A 19304-nucleotide genomic window follows, 5' to 3' on the forward strand; every position below is an offset into this window, starting at 1 on the left:
ATAGCAGATCTACATGCTCATGAGCTTGTAGATCTGCTGCTTTCGCAGAATGTTTGCCCAAAGAATATGGATGCTATAGGGTTCATGCCATGGTGTTCATTATTAAAGACATAACTGAGCTATCGTTTAAAGACTTCTGAACAGACAAAGATACACCCTGGATCAAATTGTTGTTTGATTAATAAAGAAGTCTAAAACTATAGGTCGGTGTGCGTGTGCTATCTTTAAAAATCATGTTCTGCACCTAACCCAGCGCCCACTGATGTGCTTATAGTTAATCTTTCACTATAAGTTATATAACTTAAACCAGAGGTCTTCAACGTTTTTCAGACCAAGGACCCCTAAGCTGAGAAAGAGATGAAGCAGGGACCCCACTACATATATATATTTTTTCATAGATAGCTTCATAGACTTCATAGACTAGATAGCTTCATAGACTTGTGTCGCGTTGTGTTGCATTCATGTTAAAATGTATTTTCAGACAGTTAACCACTTAAACCCTCAATACTTAGAAAACGTCGAAAATAGCTGATCTACAAGCTCACAAAGCCTCACAGCACGAGGCGTTGTGAGCTTGTAGATCGGCTGTTTTCGGCTAATAATGTTCCCCGGTATAGGGATGCTAGGGTTCAAGTGGTTAATGTAAAAAAGAGTTCCTATCACACAAAGATTTGCCGGCCCCCCTGTAGTAACTCTGAGGACCCCGTAGGGGTCCCGGACCCCCTGTTGAAGACCCCTGACTTAACCATGGTCCTTCAGAGCTGCATGAGGGTGTCAGTGGAAGCAATCTTTATGATGGTCCCAAATAATTACAGTGCATCATACCAATAAAACAGAGAAAATTACATATACATACACGTACAAACGCATGCTTTCTTTGAAGACAGAAACATGTACAGTGACCCAAAACCCTCTCAATTTACTGTCAGCATTTTTTTTTGTGCAACTTGATCTTACTAAGGAAGAACTGAGAATTGAATATACAATATATACAAATAAGTCTTAACTCTGCATACATGTGATTGGCTATACAAGTCATACAGTGTACTGATTTACTCTGATTTATTCATGAGCAAACCAAGAGGCTTTGCCTTTTTGCCAGGCTGCCATTGTAAATAATAATTTGTTCTTAATGACTTGCCTGGTTAAATAAAGGTTAAATAAAAGGTGAAAAGCTCATGTGAGGATGGTCCCGATAAGCCCTTCGGATGTTAGATGAATATGATATGTCATGTTATGCACATAGATCATCACATTATTTATGCCACAACAACATTTTGCTGCTTTTACCTGTAAGAGTAAGTGACAAATAAACCCTCTTGAATCTTGAATGTTATCTATATGTGCTGTATTAACTACTGAATTAATGTACACCTTTCGAGGACAATGAGTTACATTAGTGTTTCTTTTTTTCTGTGCTGTTTGAGATGTATTTAGTTTTATGCGCGTGACAAAACTGTAAAAGGCATGAAATTAGAGCTACTATGCACAGTTTTTAATGAAACGTTTTGTGTTGTCAGTCAATTTATATATTCTTGTTCATTGTGTCTTCTTTCTTTTTTGCAATGTGCCAAGAAGGTGGGGGCAAAAAACAACAACTGTGGAAAGACCTTGTGGCTGAAGGACTGAATCTTATTTCAATTCAGTTAAGATGACAATAATATACCACCAGAGGTCGCTGTCTACACAGTTATAAATTTGCAATGGAACGCTGCCCTTCAAACCAGCTCAAACCTTTTAACTTTAAGTCTAGCGCAAATAGCTAATGAAACTATAAACAAGTATTATTTGGAGTTATAACAAAACCAAAAATGTGAGTAGCACATTGTGTACAGTACACAGTAAAATCCTCAGTATTCACTTTGACAAATTGTGACTCAGTCAGCATTTGCAGCTTGATCTTACTAAGGAAGAACTGAGAATTGTTTGTTGCACCAATTGTTGCATTTTTAAACTGAGTATTTGACAGTGTGCTCGCCTGACAAAATAGCATTTGCAACACTCTCATAGTTAAATTAATGAACACTGAGGATTTTAGTGTAGTGCTGTAGCAGTACTTGATTGTAAAGTGTATTTCCACAGACAGGAGGCTGATATGGTGATAAGGCATGCAACAATACATTCTGGACTGTAGTACTTAGTGTTTTGTTCAGTGCTGATAAGAGCAAGCTTCCCAGTGGGAACTGATAGTATGATAATGTTATTTGTTATATACTTTAGACATTTTCTAGAAATCTACGTATATATAAAGACTATTTATTTGTTATGTGAAATAAATTGTTCTTTTTGGCCATAAAGAAAATGTCATAATCAGCATAACTTTGCTATATCTCGATACGTTCTGGTTACACAACCTACAACATCTAAAGTTAGATGAATCACCCACTGATAAACAGATGGGGGGGATTTAAACAAAAACAAAAAACTTGTATTATTATTTGAAAAATGTGACATCTTATGCCTGTGATTTGTATTGCTTTTGGGTGTCATTTGTTGAAAAAAGCTATTTTGTCTTAGGGAATCAAAATTATCAAAAATACATTATTTGGTTAATATTGAATCTTCAATATAGCTAGGTTATAGGATTTTTGCCATCAACCACCATGTACTGAGCAACAATTAGCGGATTGTGGGGTTTGCCCTGGGTTGCGCCCAAAACATAATCACAATGCTTTCTAAGCTACCGGACTAAGCACTGATACATTCACAATTATGATAGGTACATACAGTATGAACCATAGCTGTTGATGTGCTTGTGCTTTTCATGCATGGGTTTTGAATCACCAATATCTATGGATATGTGGATAGCAATTGACAGCCTAGATATGAATTCAGTACAGACACAGTACAATAAAAAAAAATGTCACAATTATACACTTTAGCCTGATTCATTCTTCGTCATACGATGGTGTCGCACGGCAAAAATAGCAGATCTACAAGCTTGTAGATCGGCTATAGGGACGCCAGGTTGAATGTGTTTTTAAAAAAAAAGCCTAGAGTAACACAAGCAGTAGAGAAAGCAAGCCATAAAGGAAGTGAAAGAACATACATTTCCCTCGAGTGTCCCAACACAACTGACATAGGTGTCGACTCTGCTACAGCCTAGTGTGCCTTTCAGCGAACATTTTTGTTGGACCGCTCGATGACGGCTCACAGAGAAGTGCGGTGATGGAAGACATACTGAAGATGTGTAATTTTCTGTCCCCTTTACAGAAGCCAGGTTTATTTTAGAGAGGGGTGGGACAGAGAGAGGGGAGTTCTGGGAACCCTGCAAAGGGAGAGTTACTCACCTTTGTGTTTTGATCTTCCCATTACTATTAGGATAGAATGGTAAAAAATTGTAAAAAGTACAGTACAGTACTCTGTGTGTGTGCGTGTGTGCGTGTGTGCGTGCGTGTGTGCGTGTGCGTGTGCTTGTGCGTGTGCGTGTGTTTGAGAGCTGGACCAGCCCTGGGTGTCTGGGCAGACATGGGACGGCTTGGCAGTTGGGGCATGTGGTTTTCTATGTTCAGAGCAGAGAGGTCGGGGTTAAGATTAGGCTTGGGAGTCAGGATGAGAGAGGGTGGCATGCTAGTGGTCGGTCAGTGGCTGGGTTTCTGCACCGATTCCTATGAATAACGCAAGTGTGCAGCGGGAGGAAGCGGCCCTGAGTCGCGTGACGGTGGGAAACCGGGAGCTCTCGCCGAGGGGGCAGCAGTGAAGCGGGGACGGGGGGACGGGCCTTTCATCTGCAGCTGTACCGGTCAGCTCTTTCTTTGTCTCTTCTTCTATTTTCCCCCCTCTTCTGCATCCAGAACATCAGCCTCCTGTTCTTTCTCTTTGAGGATGCTCTCACCCTGTCTTCTTCTCACAACCCCAGATGGGGCCACTTGAGGGTGTGGACGGAGAGTTGATGGCTGGCAGAGAGGAAGTGCTGCTGCTGCTGCCCCCTGGTGGGCCCCTGGTCCCTGTGCACTATGACCTCCTAATCTGACCCCAGCCCACAACACAGGCTGCTCCTGCAGGGCAGCAGGGGACACATTTTAGTGGAACACAAGCAGGAGGAGGCGTCACTGCTGTGTGATTGAGGGAGAATTTAAGGATACATAGTTTTCTGTCTCACCTGTCTGTCTGTGGTAGTGATCATTCTATCAACTCTTGAGTCTCAGAGAACTGCAAAACACATGCAGACAGGAGTTAGAGATCATCAATACTTATATAATAATCATAGAAATAATAATAAGCGGTCAGTTTATCAGCATAGGGAATATACTTTTCTATAGAGAAATGTGCTCAATTAAGTATTCAACTTGCCTGTTGGCTGGAATTGGCGGAGGGCGGGGTGACAACACTTTGGTCCAATAACGGGTTGAGAGGAGCGGCTCCAGGAAGGTGTGTGGCGCGCCAGTATATGTCCAAATACTCAGATAGGTGTTCACATGCGTCCTCCAGCTGGTTCTCATCCAGTATGACATCAAACATCTCCTAACATGAAAGAGACAGAAGCATGTAAGCACATACAGTTTTAGCTTCCATATGTTTTGCAAGTTTTGAAAAGAGATGAAGGGCTAGATGTTTTTGTTTCGTTGTTATAAAAGGCCTCTGCGATTCGTTTCAGCCCAAAACAAATCTGACTCTGTGTGCGAGCGCCTCAATTGTATAACTCAGACTATACAACTATGTTCTGGGTCTTGTCAATATAAATACAGGTTGGATTATGGAGAGAGTGACGTACAGGTGGACACTGTGACAACTTGTCGCCGGCCATCATCTGGACGTTGAGGTGTTTGCTCTGTGATTTCCCCCGAGATTTGATCAGCCTCTGAAGAACCTGTGAGATTAGCCAGAGATGAAAATAGCTAAAATAGAAACCAAAAGAAAACTCTTACTGTACAGTACAATTACACCTTCACTTTAGCCTGATTTATACTTAATAGCAGGGCGGAATTTTGCCGTTTTCAATACACGATAGTGCACTTGGTGATACAAGCGTGAAATTTGGCACAGATGTCCTTCATATGACTCTAATTGATAATCAACCTCTGGCCACGCAAAAATCCTAAGATTTCAAGATGGCCACCACCAGTTTTCAAAATGGCTGCAACTGGGCCAACATTTTGGACTACAGTATATCACTTTGCTGGGGCTGTAAATCTTTGATTTCCCTCTTATTTTAATATAGGAGAATATGTTCTGAAGGTATTTCTACCAAGTAAGATAAAAAAATAATATTAGGTTCCAATATGGCGGCATATTTTCCAATATGGCTGCCGATAAATTGCATAAATGTACATTCACATGAGCTTGAAGCACATGAATTTGTATTAATTACCATACACAGAATCGATTTATAGCACATTTTAAAGTGATTTGGTAGCTTTTTAACGACCTAGGGCAACTAAATACAAAAACCTAGATATATATAGGGATATTTTCTCAAACAGGTGCTGGCCTTTTTCTCTTTCCGTGGAAGGACAAAACTGTATGGCATCTGCTGAACGCATGAAAGAAGCAAAGACCTGATGACTTTGATCCAATAGCTGATGCATTTTCATGAAGGGGGATCCATCTGAGGTCCTTCGACAGCTTTTTCAAGCCAAGTCTTTGTGTCTGGGTTGCTCAGTCGGTAGAGCTTTCACCTTCGGATCACATGGTCATGGGTTCGATCAGGATCAGTGTATGAGTAGGTACGGTGAGTGTGGCGCTCCACCTCAGCAATACCAGGGGGTCTATAAGACCCCTGAGTTCTCAGCTGATACTGACAATAAGTCTCAGACTTATTTAATTTGAACAAGTGCAACTGCTATGACAACAACGTCAGTATCTGAGCTGCGAATCATGATGTGTCAGATGCTATCCTCTGCAGCTCTGCCTCAGATACTGACATTGTTGACATAACAGTTTCACTTGTTCAAAGACTTGGCTTGAATTAGCTGTGGATTGCCTTTGGAAGGAGGGAAGGATCTCAGATGGATCCCGTTCATGAAATTGCATCAGCTATTGAATCAAAGTCATCAGGTCTTTGCTTCTTTCATGCATTCAGGGGATTCCACACAGTTTCGTCCTTCCATGGAAAGGGAAAAAGGTCAGCATGGCAGACAACTTCTCCAAATTAGGTTCAACACCTGTTGCAATAAATGATAAACATATGCAAGTCATTGAGTAGTTCATAGTACTCATGTACGATAGAACTTCATAGAAGTAGTTCCTACAAGGAAGTGAATGCAAGTGAAGTGCATTCCAAGCAGGACATATATGGGGCCAGTGACTCTTGTGCAGTCCTGTTTGCCAAATTATGCCAGAAGCTGACACGATGTGGATGTAAAATAGCATGTTCTGGACACTGCAAATGCTTTAAGTTTGGACTTATCTGCACACCCCTCTGTGGTTGCAGTTGCTAGTACACTGGCCTGTCACTTGCCCAGCCACCATTGTAAATGAAAATGTGTTTATAATGACTTGATAACAAAACAAAAAGTAAGCACTAAGCTTTACCAAGCTAATAAATCACTTTCAAATGTTCCATAAATGGATTCTGTGTATGGTAATTAATACAAATACATGTACAACAAGCTCATGTGGATAAACCATAAGCAGGTGCACATTTCTGCAATTTATCGGCAGCCATATTGGAATACATGCCGCCATATTGGAACCTAATGTTATTTTTTATCTTACTTGGTAGGAATACCTCCAGAACATATTCTCTTATCGCTTTGCCCCAGCAAAGTGATATAGTCCAACACATTGGCCCAGTTGCAGACATTTTGAAAACTGGTGGTGGCCATCTTGAAATCTTAGGAATTCTGCGTGGCCAGAGGTTGATTATCAATTAGGGTCATATGAAGGTCATCTGTGCCAAATTTCGCGCTTGTATCACCAAGTGCACTATGGTATCAAAATTCCGCCCTGCTATTAAAGGGATATTTCACTTTCCAACATGTTTGGGTCATTTTAACACCTACTCAGGCTTTTGCGAGCACCCTAGACCATTTTCATGTTGCTTGATTCAGTATTTAGATATTTGATATTCATTTTATCAGACACGCCCCCTTCCTATACAAACCCATTTTAACTTATAAGTCCATTTTAACCATGAACCATATTCATCGATAACACCCGTCCTTGGTTCTGGTGACAGATATTCTCCTAATATGTGAGGGGACATGGTTTTTCAATTCCTTTTTTTTCATTTATTTAATTGTATTGCATTTTCATTTCCCCCCAAAGAATAAAAAATCAATTAAAAAAGCTTGTGTGGCGTAGTGGTAAAGTCCCTGCCCACTACCACGGAGTTTGTGGGTTCTATGCGAACACAATAGGGTGATATTAGTCATTGCACGTACCCCTACACGGCTAGGGTGGCACCTATCAGCAGGGAGTGTTGGGCGGGAGGAGCAGGACGAAGGCCCTACGTCCTCCCGGTGGGGGCTCCTCACTGGCAGGTGAGTCAGTAGGATATAACAGCAGTGACAACACAGAAATGCCAATATCAGTCACCAGAACCAAGGACGTGTGTTTTCATTGAATCGAACATGGTTAAAATTTAGTTTGAAGTTACAATAGGCTTGTATAGGAAGGGGGTGTGTATGATAAAATGAAAACTCTCTGGGGTGCTCACAAAAACCTGAGTAGACGTTAAAATGACCCGAAATGGTGGTGAAATATCCCTTTAATGTGAAATAAGTGAAATATCCCTTCAATGTCACACACCAAAAAAAGCTATCTGCTATTTCTGGTGCGTGACACCTGCATGTAACTAAGTATTACTCAAGCCTTAGAAATCAGGCCAGATGATGATGAAATAAAAAGGTTATGTTCGCCGTCATAAAGAAATATTTTCAATAAGTGTATTTCCACTGCGTTGCATAAGATATTGGCCTTTATTTGTGTGGAATTGGTACATCTTGAAGACTCTTACCCCCTACATACCTACATACACTCTTCTATCATGAGTTTGACTTTTTAAACCCAGTCTGCAGGAAAATGTATGCAATCCACTGATTTTAAACAGACTTTGTGGAATTTCTTTGGGTTATTATGAAGTTTGAGTTTTACTTTTGGTGAAGAGACTTTGACGTAGACAATAATGGGAGCCAGGGAGGTCTTGAGAAGCTGTGCTGGGTGGTTAATGGTGTCTGCATCCAGGACTACTAACTGCAGGGTTTTGGCCAGCTCGAAGATCCTCTCAATCTCACTCTGGACCTCAGCTGCAAACACACAACATACAGTACATATACAGTAGATTTGTGATATGTATGCAAGAATAGACCATATTAACAAAGTGTCCATTTTTCTTTTACTTCATGCTCATGGGGGGAAACGTGTTTCTATACAACATTTACAGATCGAAAGACAATAGACTATGTGTCACAATTTACTTATTGGTTCTAATTTTACAACATTCATCAGTTGGACAATCACAATAACATTGGAACTGTAACACAAGTATGGATAAGGCAAAGCATGTGCTCTAGGGCAGTGGTTCTCAACCTTTTCAGGCCGTGACCCCCCCCCCCCCCCCCCCCCAAATTAATCATATTTGAACTGGGGACCCCCCATCCTGATAAGCAATTGAAATGTAGGAGTTGAGGCATTAACTTTGGTTTGACTCGGTTCCATATAAATATTGTGAAAATAGCCGATCTACAACGCGAGAACTTGTAGATCGGCCATTTTCAAAATCTTTGCCTCTTTCTTATATTATTTCTATTTGACAATTTGGCCAATGTTTGACCAGTTTTTATAGTATAGTTTATCATATTTCTTCATCTAATTTATTTTATTTTATTTCTATTTATTTTTTTAGGTATTAGGTATAAACACATTGAGTGCCAGAGGTTTTTTTAAACAGGGTAAAGCCAGTGCCAGTGTTTTTTACCGTTTATTGGCAATCTTTTTAGAGCTGCAGAAGCCACAACAAGGACCCGGATGTAAACAAACGGTGTCTGGGCGATGGCCAAGGGTCCCGTCTAACGACTGAAACAATAACATTTCTACCGCGACCCGCCATTGCAGAGAGATCGCCCGTCAAAAATGGCTTGTTTTGACCACATAAAAAAGATATGGAGATATGGAACATTTTGTCAAGATTCCATCATTGGGGCGGATGCACGTCAGTATTTTTGGGATGAGGTCACATTCGTCCATTCCCTTTTAAAGGGTCCTAGGATCATTCCTAAGTTGCGTTAGAGCGCCCTCTTGTGAAAAAAATACAACCCCGGAATATTTCATTTATGGCACTCCAGGGGTGTATTTGCAAAAACTGAATATTCAGTTTTTGTCACTCAATGTGTTAATGGTCCTTTACTGTTATTTGACTTTACTGTCATCTGGGGACCACCCGAAAATCATGTGGGGTCCCCCGGGGGTCCCGACCCACAGGTTGAGAACCAGGTGCTGCTCTAGGGGGCTTTTACAAGGGCTACAAGTATACAAGAAAAATGTGTTCATCTGAGTCCAGACCTTTTATCAAAATGATCAGGGATATCTCTACTCTGTATATATTCACCTTTGGCAAAGACAGACCTGGAACATAATGTCGTGCCAACTCACCCAGACTGGAACGTGTGTTGGACCTCTCCATAATGGCCTTCTTGTTGAGTACAGAGCGCTTGGCCAGCGACAGATCAGCAGTCACCCGTGTAATGGAGATCCTGCAGAGAAGAGGTGCCTTATCACATCACTTCCACAACTGCTCCAGTTCAAAGGATGATCTGAACTCATGGACGCTCTCTTACATCTATAAATACAACTGTCATGTGTGTCCTGTTGACCATGAAATATGATATAGGGAACACAATGCACACGAGAGTCCTCTCAGGGCAATTGTCAGTGGTGCAGTACATTGGCGTATGCACGGAGAAGGATCATTTATCCAGTAATCTGCGGTACCCACCTGCCATCAAATCTGTGCTTGAGGAAGTCAAAGAGCGCTTTCTGCATCATGTCTGTTACCTAGGAGACAGAGGGGAGGAATGACAGCACGTTACGAGTGACAAGTAATGGTATCACAAGTACACCTGTGTGCACGCTCATATAAGCACACGCACGCACGCACGCACGCACACACACACACACACACACACACGCACACGCACACACACACACACACACACACACACGTTTGTATTACTATACTTGTGAGGACATCAACGCTTTAGGAAAGCGATTTTATGAATGTCATTTAAAAATGCATATTTTGGCAGTTTTAACACGTAAGCCTAAAGCCGAAAAACAGCAGATCTACAAGCCCTATAGATTGGCTATTTTTCGGTGCATGACACTGGCGCGCAACTAAGTATAAATCATGTTTAACTCTAATTCCAATCCCTAAACCTATCCTCTAAATGTCTAATCATGACCTAAATGTTTTTCTAATTGTAAACGTATCTCTAAAAAAAGTTTTTTTTTAACTATAAAACAACCATTTGTCTTGTGAGGAAAACGGTCCTCACAATACAAATTTCTTCAAATTCTATACTTGGTCCTCGCAAGTATAGTGATACAAACACACACGCACACACACACCTCTCTCGTTTATATCAGTGGCTCTCACAGTGTGGTCCAGGGAGCCCCAGGAGGTTCCAGGGGCTCCCCAGCAAAATGAGGAACAGTTTAAACACTTATGCTATATTTGATTTTCATAGTTTCACTGAAATGCAGGGCGTTAGTGTGTTTGTGAAAGTATCTTCCAGGAGACTCGGGATGTGTGTGTGCTCTCTTCCCCCTCATTGCGATGATGTGGTGATATGACTAGATCTGACAGTGGACCTAAATAGAAATGAGCACGGCAGACGAAGACATGGATAGAGTCCTGCGCCAGACTACGTTTAGCTACATCTGCGCGCGCGTGTGTGTGTGTGTGTGTGTGTGTGTGTGTGTGTGTGTGTGAGAGAGAGAGAGAGAGAGTGCATGCGTGAATGTGTGTGTGTGTGTGTACTTGTGTGAGATGAGATCTATATTCAAACAGGCCTGAAAAATAGATGTGTTGTGAAATGGTGGATAGCGCCAGCTGTGGTGCCTCTGCTCTACCATGGTCTCAGAACGAGAAGAGGAGGAAAAAAGACAGAGGAAGGAGGAGGGCAGAGTGGGAGAGTGCTGCTTTTCTCCCATAGTCTGAGAAAGAGAAGAGAGAGAGAGAGATAGAGAGAGAGAGAGAGAGAGAGAGAGAGAGAGAGAGAGAGAGAGAGAGAGAAAGCGAGAGAGAGAGAGAGAGAGAGAGAGAGAGATGCTGGCGTACACCACTGGAGCATCCTCAAAGCACATCACCAGAGCAATGCATAAATATTTCACAAAAAAACACACACAGCACGCACACGCACACGCACACGCACACGCACACGCACACGCACACGCACACGCACACGCACACGCACACACACACACACACACACACTCCCTCATATACAAAACAAACGGCTTGGCACACAGAGCCTCTGCAGTCACAGAGGAGAGAGGGAAGCAGAGAGAAAATGTTGAAGTATGGAGACATTCTACGCAATTATACCACGCCACACACTTCTGCAACTTCATCTGCACCATTTTCTTGGAAATGAACAAATTGCACACCGACTGAAGCAAACATCATGATTTGACATCTTAGAATAGTGATATAAGACACATACCCGTAGCAGCTACTGTAGAGCCAAATTATGCAGCCAATGTGTTATTTGTTTTTTAATTGTCTAAAATAGCAGATCTACAAGCTCACAACATGTTGCAATGCGTCATGAGAGCTTGTAGATCAGCTATTTGTTTGAATAGGGCTTAAGTGGTTAATAAAATAAAGTTCAGTTTATGTGTAATTCATATTTACTTGATATTTAATTACGAAAAAATATCTATCAAAAAGTTAAATGTAAACTTTAATCAAATTTAAGGGTTTCAAAAGATTTTGCTTTTTTTCTGTATCCTATATTAAAATTTCCTGGAGAGTCGACCGACGGTGGGTCGACGGTGGACATGTGGACTTGCAAGGCGCATCATTGCTCCAAACCTCACCAAATTTGGCACAAACACTGTTCAGGGGTTTTCCATCAGAATAGCCACGCCAGGGGCCATGCCAGGGGCCCGCAGGGGCCTCAGGCACTCCGTTGCTCTGATATTCACCAAAAACATGGCACAAATGCTGTTCATTTGACTATTCATTTGACTATTGTTCCATGACAATAGTCACACCAAAAAAAACAACTAAATTGCACACATATGGGGAACTACAGCACTGTTACAGCAGTGTCTAACATTTCAAATGGCCATAACTTGGTGACCAATGCTCTGATCAGCGCAATATAGGACTGGGTTTGAAGGCCTGAAAATCTAGTCGTTCAAAACGTTGGTAATCGGTGGTCTATGACTCTCCAAAATCGCCATTGGACCCAAACATCTGGCATCGCCCCTATGCTGTACTGTAGGTTTATGCACTGTGCTTTATCTCTTCTGAGAGTGGGTGTGAGAGTCCTACTGCATGTGCTGTAACTTCATCAGGCTATGGCTATATGGCATTGCTAATGGAATAACAGAGAGGGAGTTTCCTCCCTATCGATAAGACCAGACTCCTCTAGATCAAACAGCCTGAAACCAGTCTTAACAGAGAAGAAAATAAAAGGTAGGACATGATCAAGTTAAACTGGACACGATGACTCCAGAATGACCGCACTTGATCTGACGGGAGAAAACCTGGCCAGATCAGGATGAATTTGGAGCTGCTAAGCAAAGACACTGGCAGCTACACAGATAGTCTACCATTCATTTTCAATGGAAGCCAGCGACAAGATACAAAGATACAGTACATCCGACGTTTGAAGCTGCTATAAAAGCTACAACAGCTGTAAAGCTACAAAGAAGTTGAGCTGGTTTCAACTTCAGCTATAAACATACTAAGCTACACATATGCTGTGATAGCGTTGTATCTTTTGTATCTGCCAGTGTGAACGCAGCATTATGTAAGACCACGGATAAACGTCCCCTTTGAGCACATGGAGGATAATGATGTACAATGATAGCAAAGATTTTAAATCAGTGCTTAATGATTCTCACCTCATAGCCTTTCAATGAGGGGCCCACCAGTACCACCGGCCTCATGGATGGAACCACGTCATAGGGTGGAACATGCTCCGTCTGGAGAGGCCATAAACACAAGTAAATATTAGAAATAAGACATCTTGTACTTGTATATAGCCTACTTTAGCCATATAGGCTACTGTATTTATTTGGATTTTGGTATCCAAACATTAATATTCCTTCAGAATAGGAAGCAACAGTCATATGCATGTATCCGTTTGCATGATTTCTATGGCTTCAACCTGCATAGCCTCCCCTACCCCAAAGAAAACAAAAAACACTAAATATATAAGCTAGAAATTATTGATGGTTGCAGTGTCAATGTACATTACCATTTTTACAATAAATATTACAATAAAACATCAGAATGTTCAAACATTCTGATATTTTTTGTCATAGAAAGTGAAGAACATTTGACGGTGTTATTGAGCAAAGTGTAAAACTGTAATGCTCTGATACACAGCGGAAGAGGCACTGTGGCAAACATACCTGTTTCTGCTTCTGTTTGGCTTTCAGAAACAAGAAGGACAATCATTTAACAAGCGGAGAAAAAGCTAACAGGAAAGCTATGGCATTTAGGTGAAGTCATAGATTCAGAAGACAGAATTTGAGCATAGATTAAGTCCTTAAGAGATTATTAGTAAAGAATGCATGCATGCCATGCTGATTTTAGACAAAGGCAATAGACAGCATAACAAGCATTGGACTGATGATATTGCATCACTGGTTAGCTCACATAACAATTGCTTTTGCTAAGGCAAAGTCATTTGAGAACAGTATCACTGGTTTCAATTACACAGGTTAAGCCAATGTTATCATTCCCAAAATAAATTAGTAAAGTAAATTTGAATACTCCCCACCCTCATTGATTCTTTGATACACACACACACACACACACACACACACACACACACACACACACACACACACACACACACACACACACACACACACACACACACACACACACACACACACACACACACACACACACACACACACACACACACACACACACCAGCAGGGGAGGGCATTGGTCGTGGGGGGCCTGTTCAGCAGGGAGCTGAACTGGGAAGGATAGTGTGTTCCTCTGCAAACGTTATCCTCCCAGTGAAACTCCTCAGGTGAAAGAAGCAGCGGTGACCATGTGTATCGGAGGAGACACGTGGTAGTCTACTCTACACCCTTCCCAGACCAAACAGTAGGGTTGGCATAGCCCTACAACGGCTGATATTCCATACATTGCATATAAAAGGCCATAGAACATGCAATGCATTTTCATGGAGGGATTCATGGAGGGATTCATCTAATTTGTAGCGCTACATGTCACCCATCCAATAATTATTTGGGGTCAGCTCTTGTCATCTAGTATCATATCCGTTTGAAAGTTCTGGCAGAAAACGTGTACTCAGTCAAATATCTCCACTTTTCCACAAGATTCACATGACCACATTCTCTTCACCCAAAGGGACGTAATTCACAGCAGCACTAAACAAATGTCAACTTCCTTCAATGAGCGCATACATATGGGGCACACTTATGCCGGGTGAGTTGCAGCTGCTGTGGGGTAATCGTAATCAATGCACTACAATTTACCAATGCTGCTACAATGTCTGAGGAGACAAACAAAGATATATTTTACTCATATGTATACCTGTACATGAGACGTAACAATAAAAAAAAACACCTTTTAAACCTCCTTTTAACCTTGTAACCTTGCTGAGCTGAATCCCTCCATAAGATTGCAGAGTGTTCTATGGCTGTATATGAAATACATGCACTGTATAGATTCTAGAATATCAGTCATTCTAGGATTATGGTTGGCAGTGACAGGGACTGTCAAACATGGGGGGAACGATTCAATTGTGGAGAAAAACAAACAAAAAAACAACTAAAACTTAAAATAAAACGTGCTTCTGGATTATGCATTTTATCGACAAATTAATCAGTTGAATAATCGTCAAGACATTAATCAATACTTGCAGCTCAAAATCCATGTCCATACATTTAACCATAATGAATTCTGAATATACAGATGCAGGTCTCCACCGCACCCACATACCTGCAGATGGTGGAGTTGACCTCCAGCCTCCAGATGAAGCATTCCCTGCTTTCCTGTAGGGCAGCACAATGCCAAGGTTCATTATGCAAGAATCCCCATGGGGGGCAATTTAGTGGTGCAAGGCAAGCTCTTCCACAGCGGGAACACGTGAACTACAACTAGCGATATCTCCTTTTTGTCTTTTCAGAAAGTGTTCTAAGTGGACAATGTGGAATCAGGACAGAGTGGAGAAAGAGAGATTGAGCAACATACACAGACAGAAACAGTGGGACATGGGCAGTGACAAAGAGTTTGAGTGTGCTGATATGAGTGTGTGAGGGCGATATACCGTACCGGTAGTTGTCTTACACTGTATGAGTCCCTTTACCTTTGCCTATAGTCCAAAAGACCCCAGGTTTACAGTGATGGTGATGCAAGAAGAAGGTCAAGTAACCAGAAGACCCATACGGATACATTTGGTTACATTTGTACACACTCTGGGTTAAATTAACAGAGAATTTTACTGTGTATGTTTGAGCTCTGACCGTGCTGCTTGTTTCTGTTCCTGTTTTATCCTCATGGCCTCCAGTTTGACTGGGCTGGGAATGAAGGTGATGTCGGCGCCTTCCTTCACCAGCCGCCCAATCCACCAGTCATTGTTGAATTTCTGCACAACACAGGAAACAACACTTAGCATAGACCTATCAAATCAGCGTGATTTAAGGCTTAATGCTGAACTACAGATGTTACCAAGTGGAAACGTCCATTTGGTTACTTTTGTACACTCTAACACAATGGATTTCACTGTGTAGAAATGTTACAGAACAGATAACGCTGTACTATAAATGTTTAAATGTAAGTGCTGATGTTACGTATGTGTGGTTCTTTTTTTTTTTTTTTTTTTACAATTTTTGTATCCCATGATTTTGTAACACATTTTTTCACCCAGTGCCAATTGGCTATGTAGTCCTGGGCGCTACTCTCCCTCTGCCAGCCTAGGGAGAGCCCAGCTCATGCCTCCTTCAATGCATGAGGAGCTAGCAAGCCGCTTCTTATCACCTGACGGGGGGAGTTTCCCCGGTTGGACGTAGCGCGTGGAAGGAACACGTTATTCCAACCAGTTCCTTTCCCCTCCATCAGGCGCCCCGGCTGGCCAGGGGGAGGCAGTATAGAGACCAGGATTACGTGAGGTTTATGTGAGGTTCTTGTTAATCTCAGACAATACCCCGCCCTCATCTCCAGGGTAATTTCTTAGTGTAAGAGGTAGTTGCCTATATACTGTAGGGCCCCAAAACTGACTTGGAGGCACTCAAGGTTGTGTAGTTGTTGTTTTTAACCACTTACGTAACCCCTAGTTTATACTGTGTCATACGATGGTGTCATGCGCACATTTTTTTTACATTTTCACCATAATGACACGCCAGTTTCAACCTTAGAATCCTAGCCTTTTCACAAGCAGGCCTGCTCACCTCTTTGATGTGTAGAAAGTCTTTGGTTTCAAAGTTGATCGCAGCCCCTTGGACAGGACAGTCTTCATCAAGGGCCCCACAGTAACTTACATTGGTTTTCACTGCAAATGCTACCGGTTTAGACTGGAGAAAGACGCAGAAAAAAAGCACAAACATTAAACTAAGGAACATTAGAGCAAAAGCTATAATCACTGAGGCTAATCTTGTAAGTCTTCTGGGTTATAGGCTAACGGCTAATGATATTTTTTTTTAAATGAATGTACTCTTGGCCTAAGATCTATGTATGACTACAGTCTAAAAGCCTTGACGCAGTGCTCCTCCGTACAACCAGACCAAAGTGTTTTGAACTGACTGACATTGGCCTTAAAACAGAAAACAAGAGCAAGAAACACGCACGCACGCATGCGCGCACACACACACACACACGCGGGATCAGGGCCCACTTGAAAATCACGGCCCACCCATTTGACTATTAACACGGCAGTTGATAGACTGCCGTGTTAAGTGGTCAGGGTGGGCCTGGATCAATGGAGCTAACGTAGGTATACTTTAAGGCTCTGCAGTGTCCACTGCGCTTTTATTCCGGGTGAAAACGCCATGGCGCTCGCCTAAAAAAAAGCAATTCCAGGCGCCCGAGTTGAGCGTATTTTAGCTATATTCGGGAGGCAGGGAAAAGTGTCTGGCGTGCACGGCACGCGCACGCTCAAGGTTATGCTTACGCCCAGCGCAACGCCAAGCTGCTGGAGTTTCCGAAAACGACATCTTGGTGGACACTATTCAAAAATAGCAGATATACAAGCTCATAGCGCGGCACCAAGTGCCACGCTACAAGCTTGTAGATCTGCAATTTTTTCGAGAAAAAATATCTTGAAAATGTGTGCAAATCTTTTAATATATATACTGTATACATTTTTAAAACAAACATTTTGAACACAACTCTTTGCTTCTGGGGAGTCTACAAATGTCTTCTAAATCCTAACAGTTTTTTTGAAAAAACTTATGTTGCTATAATATCAGTGGTTCTCAAACTTTTTCATGTCGTGGACCCCCAAAATGATACGTATTTAGCCGCGAACCCCCCATCTGAAAATATTTTGTTCCAGCGACCCCCCACAGAAGCAAGGATTTGAGTTAAAAAAGAAAAAAAAATATTCATAGCGCGGCACTCGATGCCACGCTATGAGCTTGTATAATTGCTATTTTTGAACAGCCAAATAAATCTGAAAATAATACAGATGTGTTCCCGTCTTAATGGGTTTAAGAAAAAATATGACTTTCACATATTTCTTTAAAATATTAATATTATATTAAAATACATTTCTTAGTGTTTTGCCAATTATTTGGGGGCCCACTTGCAATATCTTCACGGCCCACCACTGGGCCCCGACCCACAGGTTCAGAACCAGTGTTGTAAAGCAGGCCTCTCACCTTGGCTCTCTCCAGCTGCAGTTGAGCCTGGCGCTCGGCTTCACGCCGAGACGCCTCTGGGTCCTCCTCCAGGGACAGGTCGGAATCCGAGGGTCGACTAGTGTAGGAATCGGCTGAACCCTGACGAGAGGACGAGAGGAGACAACTGAGGTGAGATCAGAGGAGACGGGAAATCTGTTATTGTCTGGAGAAATGAAAGTCAATCAACCATAATGGAGTACCCGCCCACCACCCTATAAAAAAAGGAAAGTGCATTGACTCTTGCTTATTGCCAGGCAAGTGGCTTCACAATGTGGCTGCTGATCCTAAGCAAATTATTGCTTGATACCCTACAAAAAAAATAAAAAACATATCCATCAGCCAAGACCAAGGGTCCCAATGTCACCCATGTCTTTCTTCTTGTAATATGACCTGCCTTGATAGCAGATCATATTGCTGCGTAGTGACACTGGTTTGGTACCAGTCTGTCATTTCCTGTATGCGATGTGAACCTGCCAACTAGGACTGGCAATTCCTGCTGCTTTCCAAAGCAGCCTTCTCTGGGGAGTGTGTGCAGGCGTGAGCGCAGCAACAACACCAGCACCATCACATCCCTGTTGTCTTTATTTATTATTGTTCAGGTGGTCTCCTGAGAATGCTAGGGCAAGTGGTAACACATTGATCAGAAAAGGAAATTAAATCACACCCTATGCTGTTGCATTCATGTTATAGTGCAGGGGTTCCGAAATTTTACCATGCCAAGGACCCCCAAATAGCCATAACCTCTGACTGTGAAATGGCTTAAAAGGATTATATAGCAAAAATAGCTGCAAGACTGCTAGAGCATGTAGATTGGAGAAAATCGGGGAAAGCTGGGTAAGGAACTGCACCGAACTTCTGAAAAAATTAGGAGAGAACATCACCTGAAAATGATCGACCCTGTCATGTCGCATGCTAACCTTATATGCATTAGTTTTTCAGGATACCCCTTTTCAAACACACATGGTGGTATAATGTACGAACTGACATTGTCCATAATCACATGGTGGCCATTTTCCCCTTACTGTATGTTATATTCAGGAGTGGGAAATCCCATGGGGTTGGGGCTCCCACCCTGAGTATGACTTAAGAGGAAATGGGTAATTTGTATCAGAAGATATAGGCTAAAGGTACTCTTTGGACTCACTGTCCAACTCACTTCTCATTGGACTTAATCCACCTGCACATCCCTGGAGCTCTTCACAACCCTAAACTCACGTTTCTAGAGGTATTAAGGCAGCCTGGGGCAGCTCCAAATGGTAGGGGCCTCACTCCAAATGGGAGGGACCTACCTCCAAAGGGCGTAG

General features: G+C 42.1%; 1 protein-coding gene and 1 long non-coding RNA gene across 2 annotated transcripts; both read right to left on the bottom strand.

The window, feature by feature from the left end:
- Nucleotides 1–1566: 1566 nt before the first annotated feature.
- LOC311052972 lies at nt 1567–4155 on the bottom strand. Its single transcript, XR_014601588.1, has 2 exons — nt 4103–4155; nt 1567–3998 (listed from the first exon to the last, which is right to left on the bottom strand). It is a non-coding gene; the product is annotated as an uncharacterized lncRNA (long non-coding RNA).
- A 129-nt stretch (nt 4156–4284) lies between these two features.
- Nucleotides 4285–18565, bottom strand: cacnb3b (calcium channel, voltage-dependent, beta 3b; the record flags this gene model as incomplete). Its single annotated transcript, XM_084070080.1, has 12 exons — nt 4285–4464; nt 4715–4810; nt 8038–8189; nt 9535–9635; nt 9878–9936; nt 13018–13098; nt 13531–13550; nt 15104–15156; nt 15628–15749; nt 16552–16674; nt 17980–18099; nt 18440–18565. 12 exons carry the CDS (start codon nt 18563–18565, stop codon nt 4285–4287), a joined length of 1233 nt encoding a protein of 410 aa, XP_083926206.1.
- Between the last annotated feature and the right edge of the window lie 739 nt (nt 18566–19304).

This window comes from Gymnoscopelus microlampas (genome assembly GCF_963454915.1).
Source record: "Gymnoscopelus microlampas genome assembly, chromosome: 10".
Lineage (NCBI taxonomy): Eukaryota > Metazoa > Chordata > Actinopteri > Myctophiformes > Myctophidae > Gymnoscopelus > Gymnoscopelus microlampas.